Raw genomic sequence first — 10,719 nt, forward strand, 5'->3', positions numbered from 1 at the left:
CACTACGGAAAGAGAGCTGGCTCGCCAGGTCCCAGGAACACACACACTAGGTTCTTTAAAAAAGAGTGACGCTTTATGGAAAGGCCGTGAGTACTGCAAAGAAAGAGGATCCGGCCACTTGCATCTGGATATCCGCCTTTCCCGCAGGAAACCTAACAGGAGCTAAACCAGAAAACAGAAGCTCGGCAGCCAAAGGGCCCCGGGTGTCACTTCATCCCATCTCAAGTGACAGATGAGAAAGTTGTGGCCCACAGAGGCCCGGGCCCTGTCCACGGCCACACCCGGGAGCCCAGGTCCTTGATTCCTAGGCCAGAATTCTTCTAGCTACCCAGGCCTCGAATCCCGGATTTTACACTGAGCGAAAGCATATCCCTCTGGCGTGCACCTTCTCCAGCATTCAGGTGAGGACCAGGGCTAAGGCTTTGTGGGTTTGGGGAGGGGGGTTCTATTGCAAGATTCAGCCAGTGAATCCCAGGGGTGCGCTCAAGTCTCCACCTGCTAAGCCTGACCGGCAAGGCTGCTCGGGTGGCGCTGGAACTCCACGTCTCCTGGTAAGCAGCAAGGGTCTGCGGCTGGGGTTCCTGTGAAAGACGGCCTGGAAGCCACCTGCGGCTGGCCAGGTCACTTCAGAAGGGCAGTGCGGCCTGCCCAGTCGGGTTGTTTCTTCTGGAAAGTGGGACTGAAGTGCATTTTCTAGCTTCTGAGATACAGAAGAATCACAGACAGCTTCCAGCGTCCAAGCGTTTGGGAATCACTGGAGACGTTTTCCTGGAACAAGTCAAGTAGCCAAAGGCCCCCCCTGTGTGGGGCTCACCGCGAGGCTCGATGGTGGTTCCTCCCTCCGGCTGCTGGCCCATTCCAGGCCCCAGACAGTGCGTGGCACCTGAGCTCTCCTGTGCGTCCGCAGACGGCAGGAGGGAGGTCAACGGGCGGGCTCGGGCGGCCGGCTAGTAGCAGGAGTACAGCTGTGACTTCGCGGCCCGCACGGAGTCGTCCCACTGCGCCTCGGCCGGGCCCTCGGGGGGCAGCGCCTGGCCCCGGACGCCGTCGCGGGGGACGGGCCGGCAGAACTCCTGCGCGAAGTCGTCCTCGGAGGCCAGCAGCACCGCGCTCCAGCGGGCGGGGTCCAGCTCCCCGGCCGAGCCCCCGTACTCCTTGGGGAGAATGCTTCTCGGAAGGCTCGTGTGGAGCGAGCTCAGGTCAGACCCGTGGAGGAAGAACTGCGGAGGAAGCACAGGAGAGGGGCGCGCGTCCCGGGGCGGCGGTCACAGGCCATCTCTTGGTGGGAAGTGTTTAAAACATGCTGAGCGCAGGAAGGTGGAGGGAACCGTGCCCCAGGCCTGGAGCAGACTGTGGGCCAGGCCTTCCGCATGTATCCAGACCCCACCACTTCACCATCGCCTTGAGGGTCTGAAGCCATGGTCTCTCATGCCCGGGCTCCCACGTTAGCCTCCTACCTGGTCTCTCTGCGCTCACTACTAACTGAGCTCCTTTCGGTGAGCCAGGTTACGTCTGCCCTCTATCTAAAACCTTCCAGCACCTGCCCATCTCACAGACTGGAAGTGCGTCCACCCAACGGCCCCATCGCTGTCTGCCCATGCCGCCCTCCTCTCCCTTGGCGCGGCCACCCCGGCCTCCCTCCCCGGGGGCTCCTCCAGCCTGCCGGGCACGCCCAGCTGCGGGCCGCCCAGGGGTCCCGGCTCCTCCTCCACCTCTGCTCAGAGGCCAACCTGCTGAAGCGCCGCCTCTGGCCACCCCTGTGGATCGCTGCAGATGCTCCCCCCGGCAGCACTGGGCTCTAACACGAGGTAACACAGCCCACTGTCTGCTTTTCTCTCCAGAGTATAACTACCTTAAGGGCAGGGATCTGGGTTTGTTATGTCCACCTTGTACACAAAATTGATGGACAGTTTTTTGTTTTGTTTGTTTTACACTCCCTGTTAAATAAGGGAGTGTAAAAAAAAAACTAAGTTGCGGGAGATCTTGCTAAACTGACGAGGATGGCCTCAAACCTGTGATCCTCCTGTCTCAGCCTCCCAAGTACTATCATTACAGGCCTGTGCCCCCACATCCAGCTTTGGCTGATACTTTTGAATGGGTGAGTGAACTGTCGAGGGAGAGCACGTCCTGGGAGACAATGAGGCATTCACAGACGTAAAGGCCGCTTGGGTAAAACTTCCCACCAGAATCTTCGGCACCCAACACGGTTCACACACAGGCAAGGAGGCCACTAAACTAGTTCTCAAACCTGGGTGAGTATCGGAATTACCTGTGGAGACTAAAACCACAGAGCCATGGGCTGCGCCCCTGAACTAATGAAATCTTCAGGAAAAAAGCCTGGGGATCACAATCTGGATTTTAAATTCCTTCCCTGGCAACCGTGGGATTTTGGATACGGATGCGCTTTCCTTTTGGGAAAAGAGCATAAAATCGAGGGCCCAGACTCTGGGCGACCACAGCGTTCCTAGGCCCAGGAAAAGCGAGAGAATACCACGTCGCACGCAGCCACTTACTCTGTTTGCTATTTTCTCCTTCAGGAAGGGCTTTATGATGGCGAAAATGCCCTTAAATATTCGAGGCTCATTCACTATGTGGACCGCTTTTATCCGAATGGGAAACCCGTCCTGTGGGTGAATAGGGAAGGGTGTTAGAACAGTCGTAGCATCGGCAAGCCGTCCCTTCTGCCGCCGCCCCCAGGTAAGCCTCCGCACTGAGGCCCACACCGTCTGGTCTGATTCCAAGACTGTGCTTAAAGGCAGCCCTGAGAACCATCGGCAGACAGGTAGAGAGCTGCTCCTCTGGGGCAAACGAGGTCCGCGTCTAGCTGGATGGGAAAGTATGAGACTTGCTAGGTCAGTGTGGCCCTACGTGTACTTCTCAGGGTGTCTTAGGTATGATGCAAAGAAGGGTTCTACGGCAGGTGGGTGGGTCTGAGCTGGGCATCTAGTCAAACAGGGTTAGGCCGGGCACGCTGGCACATGCTGGAATCTCAGTGCTTGGGAGGTGGAGACAGGAAGATAGTAGGTTGGAGATCAGCCTGAGCAACTTAGCAAGAACCTGTTTCAAAATAAAAACTAAGAGCTGGGTGTGGTGACGCACACTTGTAATCTCGTACTTGAAAGGCTGAGACAGGAGGATCTCAGGTTCAAAGGCAGCTTCGGCAACTTAGCGAGGCGCTCAGTAACCTAGTGAGACTCTGTTTCCAAATTAAAAATAAAATCGGGCTGTGGGTGTACCTTGGAGGTAGAATGCCTCTGGATTCGATTCCAAGTACCAAAAAAGAAAAAAGAAAAAAGAACAGGTTTCCCACGTTTGTGGTGAAATTCACACGAAAGGGACATGCTATTCCCTATTTTCCAAACTCGCTTAACCCTGGAATTCTCGTTCCTCTGGATCTTACTACTAATTACTAAGGAAACGCTGAGCCACCTGTGTCCTGACGCTGAGCGTACACTGCGTCCAGCTGGAGGCATCAATTTTGAGCGGAGCTGGGTGTGCCCAGTGGTAGAGGCCCGCCTACGCGCGGGGCCCTTGGGTTCCGTCCCCAGCACCGCAGAAGAAAAACACACACGCACAAAAAGCCAAAACACAGGCGAAGGGAAGCCAGGTTATTGGCTCAAAGCTAGAAACCAAATTCACGACGACGCCCAAACACGGCCTTGGTTTGTTTCACAGGTTCCCAAGTGGGCGATGGATCCGGGGAAGATGCTCGGATGAAATTTAAAATGATAATCTTGTCGCTGGATCTTTCTGTTTGTTTGTAAAGAAAGCAGATTTCTGGGGTACAGAGTCATTTTTTTTTCCTGAAAGGCGAACAGTAAACCAAGTATGTTTGGGAATCTGTGCTTAGATAATAAGCCTGGCGCACAGCGGGGCCGTAAGCACGCTCGTGGAACCCAGGGAGGGCAGTGCCCTACCACTGCCGCCCACGGCTCACAGCACCCCGAGGACGGGGTCAGCACGAACAGGGAGCCCGAGCCACTCTGGCCAGGCTATACCTCCCTGGATCTGTTTTCCTATCTATCGAAGGGGAAAAAGAATTCTTGTTTTGCCCAACTCCAGAGGATTCCTTGAAGGCACTAAAAAGGGTAAGGTGAAGCAACACGTTGCCAACCATGAAACCTCATGCAGGTATGTAGGTGAGGAACTTGACAGTTCCAGCAACTCAGATTCTGAAATGCAAAACCTGAGCGGACCCACAGCACCCCAGCAGGTCCACAGAGGGCAGGAGAGACTCCAGCGCCACAGGCACAAGCAGTGTCTGTTTTCTTTCTTTCTTTTTTTGCAGTACTGGGGATTGAACACAGGCATATTCTACCTCCAAGCTACACTCCCAGCCCCAATTTTTTATTCTTATTTATTTTTTTTGGCAGTACTGGGGGGGGGGGTGGAATCCAGAGGCTTTCTACCTCCAGGTTATACTCCCAGACCTATTTTATACTTTATTTGGAAACAGGGTCTCACTAAGTTGCTGAGAGCCTCGCTAAGTAGCTGAGGCTGGCTTCGAACCTGTGTGATCCTCCTGTCTCAGCCTCCCAAGCGCTGGGATTATAAGCGTGTGCCACCATTCCTGGCTTTATTCTTCATTTTGAAACAGGTTTCACTAAGTTGCAGAGGGCCTCACTAAGTAGCTGAGGCTGGCTTCGAACCTGCGCGATCCTCCTGTCTCAGCCTCCCAAGTACTGGGATTCCAAGCGTGAGCCGCCAGGTTCGGCTTTCAGTTTCCTTTCTTAGGAGAATTCCTCCTTTGCCTTCTGGACCAAAAGCACTAAACAAGGAAAGACAGAAAGCACCGGAATCCAGGAGCATTCGATCTCTGAGCTGCACCCCCAGTCCTATTTCCTATTCTTTATTTTAAAACAGGGTCTCACTGAGTTGCGGAGGGCCTCGCTAAGTAGCTGAGGCTGGCCGCCAACCACGATCCTCCGGTCTCAGCCTCCCGAATGCTGGGATTCCAAGCGTGCGCCACGATGCCTGGCTGCCAGCCTTGATTTTTGGATTCTTGCCCTGAACTGGTTTTGTCCAGATAGAGGGCATTAGGGCAGTATTTTCGGAGATGACGGGAGACCCTGAGGGGCGCCGGGGTAAACGGGACTGTAGACCATTTCCCGTTGTCGGTGGGACCTGCAGGAAATGGACAGAGCCCCGGGGAAAGCCGTAGCGACCCCGGAGCAGGCAGGAGGCAACGGGCCATACCTGGAGGATGCCAATCACTTTTTTGGCAATGAAAGGGCCAAAATGAGATGCTTTGGATAAGCTCACTCCTTCGTAGTCTGCAAGGATGACAATCCCGTTCACCTGGGTCTCTTCAGCCTGGATGAGTTTCTCTAAGGTCAAGTATATAGCTCGGATGTTTTCAGTGATTGGATAGCTGCTCGGTATCCATCGGTCTAGGGTTAGAAGAGACGAGAAAGGTTCCAGAAGTGAGTACAAACAAGCGGTCAGACAAGGCTTGTCTCTCCTCCAAAACCGCTGTCTCAAAATGGAAAAGAAAGATATTCCTGTGCCCTGGTTATAAATGGGACACCGACACAGCGGCTGATGTTTCTTTTGTGTGTGGTACTAAGGATGGAATCCAGGGGTATTCTACCTCTGAGCAACATCCCCAGTTTTATTTTATTTATATTTTGGTGGTACTGGGGATACTGGAAACCCTTCTACCTCCGGGCTACACTCCCAGACCTATTTTATATTATTTTTATTTGGAAGCAGGGTCTCTTAAGTCAGCGAGGCTGACTTCGAACCTGCGCGATCCTCCTGACTCCAATTCCCAAGCGCGGGGATTACAAGCGTGCGCCACCACGCACAGCTATTTTATTTTAGGGTCTCACTAAGTTGCTGAGGCTGGCTGCAAACCTGCAATCCTCCTGCATCAGCCTCCCAAGACTGGAATTACAGGTACGAGCCACAGTGCCCGTCTCTGATATTTCTTATCTCTAAACCCAGTGGCATACTCAGAAATGGAAATAAAATTGAGTGCAAAATAAAATAAAGCTGGGCATGGTGGCGCATGCTTGTAAACCTAGTACTTGAGACAAGAGGATCGCAGGTTCATGGCCAGCCTCAGATACTTAGTGAGGCCCTCTGCAACTTAGTGAGATCCTGTTTCAAAAAGAAAAAAAAAAAAACAGTGAAAAATTGGGGCCGGGGGTGGAGCTCAAAGGTAAAATGCCCCTGGGTTCAATCTCCAGGAACAGTAATACACACACACACACACACACACACAGCTGAGGGTGTAGTTCAGAGGTAGAATGCCCCTGGGCTCAATCCCCAGGAAAACAAACACAATAAATAAACAGATGTAAACTGGCTTCCCGTCCTTTGCCACCCAGTGAGGAGTCCTAACCTGCAGGGGTGCCCAGGGCGGGGTGCCCAGGGCGGGGCAGACCAGTATGTCCCAGGAGACTGGCATCAGATTCCCCGCTCCAGGGCAGATGCTTTTAACCCTCCCCATATATTTAATGATTCTTTCTTCTCTTTTGAAAAAAGACAAAATTTACAATTTCCTTTATAGTTAATCACTATTCTCAACAAAATTCCACCACTCCCGTGTGTCCCTTTCTTTCTTTTCTTTGTACTGGGGATTGAAGCCAGGGGCATTCTATGTGCAAGCTATATCCCTAGCCCTATTTTTATTTTTGAAACAGGGTCTCGCTAGGTTGTTGAGAGTCTCACTACTTGCTGAGGCTGTCCTCGAACCTGCGATCCTCTTGTCTCAGCCTCCTGAGTACTGGGATATTGCAGGCATGGGTCACCACACTGGGCACGTGTGCTCCTTTCTTAGAAAAGTTCACAGCCGGATGCAATCGTGCACGCTCGTAATCCCGGCACTCGGGAGGCTGAGACAAGAGGATCGCAGGTTCTGAGACCGGTCTCAGCAATTTAGGGAGACTCAGCAACCTAACAAAACCCTGTTTCAAAGTAAGACAAATTTAAGCCGGGCGCGGTGGCGCACGCTTGTCATCCTTGTCATCCCAGCATTCGGGAGGCTGAGTCAGGAGGATCGCGGTTCGCGGACAGCCTCAGCCACTTAGTGAGGCCCTCTGCAACTCAGTGAGACCCGGTTTCAGAATAAAGAATAAAATATATGGCTAGGGTGTAGCTCAGAGATAGAATGCCCCTGGGTTCCATCCCCAGTACCGCAGAAAACAAAACCCAAACCAAAATAAGACAGATTTTAAAAGGGCTGGGAGTGGAGCTTGTGTTCAATTCGCTGCGACCTTCCGGTTTTTCCAAGCTCTGTTCTGACGGGAGACGCGGAGGCTGTGGCGGGGAGGGGACGCCGCTCCGCTGACCGTGCATTTTGCAGCATGGGAGAGAACAGGATTAAGGCTCAGGGGCTGGAGTCCCGGTACCCCAGTGGCTGTGCCACCCCAGCCGCAAACTAGTGTGGCCGAAGAAACGAGAAGAATAAACAGAAAGGCCTTCTGACTTTTTCTCTCGGTCCCTGCATCGCTGCCCACTCTCATCATTTGATGAGCGGGGTCGATACGGAGAACTAGATGTGACGTGAGAAGACGTGGCGACAGTTCACTCTGGGCTCTACTTGTGCTTCTTTGTACGTTAAAGAAAATTACCAGCCAGGTGTGGCGGCACACGCTTGAAATTCTAGTACTTAGGAGGCTGCGACAGGAGGATCACAAGTTTGAGGACAGCCTCAGCAATCATGAGACTCTCGACAACCTAACAAGACCCTGTTTCAGAAACAAATAATAATGATAATAACAATAATAATAATAAGAAGAAGACTGGGGGAGGGAGGTAGAAGGCACTTGTGTTCGATCCCTGGTACAACACATAGACACACACACACACACACACACACACACACACACACACTATGACAGCCAAGTATCGTGACACATACTTGTAATCCCAGTACTCGGGAGGCTGATACAGGAGGATCACAGGTTCACAGCCAGCCTCACATAGTTAGTGAGGCCCTCTGAAACTTGTTGAGACCCAGTTTCAAAATAAAAACTAATCCAGGCGTGGTGGCACACGCTTGTAATCCCCGCGCTTGGGAGGTGGGGACAGGAGGATCACGCGGGTTCGAAGCCAGTCGCGCTGGCTTAAGAGACCCTGTTTCCAAATTTAAAAAAATATATAAAATAGGTCTGGGAGTGTAGCCTGGAGGTGGAGGGGTTTCCAGGAGCCTCAGTACCACCACCAAAAAAAAATTAATTAATTAAATAAATAAAATAAAAACTAAAATAAGGCTGGGGGGCGTAGCTCAGAGGTAGAATGTCCCTGGATTCCATCCCCAGTACCACAAAAACAAAAGCAAAAAACCACCAGCAACGAAACAGTACACGACACGCCTAAGGCAAGGGGTGGGGGCTGGAGAGGAGGCAGGGTGGGAGACAGACAGCCGGCTGGCCAGGTCGAGGGAGGTACCTGGGCGGAGGCAGAGGACGTGGCAGCCCCTGGGGTCGGTGCGCGGCAGCACGGTGAGGAACCCGGAGCCCAGCACGTCCTTGAGGGCCGAGGGCCGCAGGTTGCTGAACACCTCTGGCCAGCTGCGCCGGCAGCCGTGGTAGTTGACCAGCAGCTGCAGGGCCCGGTCGTAATCGAACTTGCGGGCGCGGAGGAAGCGCAGCAGGAAGGCGTCGTCCAGGCACGTGCTCAGGTGCGGGTAGTCCTTGCGCACCATGTCCCGCAGCGCCTGCACGTCCCGGAGCCTCCACTCCGGCTTCTCCTGCAGCTCCTCCCGGGCCTTGGTGACCAGCTCCTCGGTCAGCGAGCACACGTAGCCGGGAGCCTCGGGCGGCGGCGGCAGCTCATTTTCCGAGAGCGAGGCCGCGGAAGGGCTGGTTCTCAGAGAGTCGCTTTCTTCTGACATTAGCCACCAGGGTCTCTGCCAACACAGAAGCCCCGCACGTAAAGAAAGCAGCACTGCTCGGCCCAAACCCAGAACTGCAGGCATACGTGGGGTCAGGAATATATGGATTTTGAGGTACTGGATTAGACCCAGTGACACTGTACCTCTGAGCTACACCCCTTCTCTTATTTATTTATTTTTTTTTTAATTTGGAAACCGGGTCTTGCAAGTTGCTGAGAATCTTACTGAATTGCTAAGGCTGTCCTCGAACCTGCGGTCCTCCTGTCTCAGCCTCCCAAGCCCTGGGATTACAGGCAGGAGCCACCATGCACAGCTGGTCAGGAGTATTTATGTCAGAGCCAAGGAACCTCAGGGCGGTGGTTCTCAAAGAATGAACTATCTGAACCTCAGGCCCAGGTCCAGCCCAGAATGATGCAGTGAGAATCTCCTTGAAGGTACCCAGGCAGCTACGGTCAAATATGCACTCATCAAACATGATGGCCTCCGTCAGAAGTGTATGAGTGGGTGCTTGTCCTTCTTTGTCATTAATGACTGAATTAAAAAACAAAAAAAAGCCGGGCGTGGTGGCGCACGCTTGTAATCCCAGCATTCGGGAGGCTGAAACCTGGAGGATCGCGGTTTGCGGACAGCCTCAGTTACTCAGTGAGGCCCTCTGCAACTCAGTGAGACCCGGTTTCAAAATAAAGAATAAAAACTAGGGCAGGGAGTGTAGCTCGGAGGTCGAATGTCTCTGGGTTCCATCCCCAGACCCGCAAAAAAAAAACAAAAAAAAAAACTATGAGCCGGGCGTGCTGGCGCACGCTTGTAACTCCAGCTACTTGGGAGGCGAACAGGAGGATGGCAAGTTCCAAGCCAGCCTGAGAAACCTAGAGACCCTCTGTCACACGAAAAGGGGCGAGAAATGTCGCTCAGTGGTGGGCAAGCCTGGGGTCACTCCCCAGGATCAAAAGCAAAATAAAACGAAACGAAACAAAAACAACTTTTAGATTCACACTGGTGAAAAGAAAAACCAGGTACTCCAAGATCCTGCTAGGAAAATAAACTGACATCAGCTCTGTGGAGGGCAGTTTGTCAGTATTGTTAGATGAATTAGGTTCTAATTTCAGGACCCCCCCCATAAGCTAAGTTTCCTGAAAGGCCCTGGTCTGACCAGTTAAGTTACCATCCCCCTCTGACTGCACCTGGTCACTTACCTGGGAGACCTGCCCCCTCCTGGTGCCCTTGGCCAGTCAGTGAAAGGGACATTCCCCGCTGACCCAAGCCAATTAGCTGGCCACTCGACCCCCTCCCCTGGGACTCTAGCCAATTAGTTCCAAGGGCATTTCTCCTAGCCTATGAGCCCCCAATCTGTAACCCCAAGCCCGTATATAACCCTGATCCTAGCACGCACTCTCCCTCTTCCCGGATTCTTCTTTCTCTCTCCCCCTCTGTCTGTCTGTCTGTCTGTCTTCCTTTCATACCGGCCCCTCCAATAAATCTCTTGGCTACATGGTGGTCTCTGGTGTGGTCAAACTTTGTCCTTTCAAGTATCTAGCAAATCATTTATTTATTTTTGCGGGTCTGGGGATTGAACCCAGGGCATTCGACCTCCGAGCTACACCCCCTGCCCTATTTTTTATTTCTTTTTATTCAGGGTCCAAGTTGCAGAGGGCCTCACTAAGTAGCTGAGGCTGTCCATGAACCGTGATCCTCCATTCTCAGCCTCCCCAATGCTGTGGTTACACACATGCGCCACCACGCCCGGTTTATCTATCAAAATTTAAACTACATATGGCTCAGTAATTGCATTTCTGGGACATATATGTGTATGCAGAATAATGCACATGTCTGTCCTTTACAAGTATTGATTATAATGATAAGTGACTGGAATTTCTTAA

At 52.7% G+C, this 10,719-nt stretch overlaps 1 protein-coding gene across 3 annotated transcripts; it reads right to left on the minus strand.

Annotated features, from left to right (window-relative positions):
• Nucleotides 1-947: 947 nt before the first annotated feature.
• Nucleotides 948-8,842, minus strand: TTPAL (alpha tocopherol transfer protein like; the record flags this gene model as incomplete). 3 transcript variants are annotated; one of them, XM_080716555.1, is made up of 4 exons in its annotated part: nt 948-1,220; nt 2,514-2,624; nt 5,299-5,390; nt 8,398-8,842. In XM_080716555.1, 4 exons carry the CDS (start codon nt 8,840-8,842, stop codon nt 948-950), a joined length of 921 nt encoding a protein of 306 aa, XP_080572681.1. The 3 variants fall into 3 exon arrangements, with proteins under 3 accessions (XP_080572681.1, XP_080572680.1, XP_080572679.1); XM_080716554.1 differs by having other exon boundaries at nt 5,215-5,390; XM_080716553.1 differs by having other exon boundaries at nt 5,197-5,390.
• Nucleotides 8,843-10,719: the final 1,877 nt, after the last annotated feature.

This window comes from Muscardinus avellanarius (assembly GCF_963383645.1).
Source record: "Muscardinus avellanarius genome assembly, chromosome: 19".
Taxonomy (NCBI): Eukaryota; Metazoa; Chordata; class Mammalia; order Rodentia; family Gliridae; genus Muscardinus; species Muscardinus avellanarius.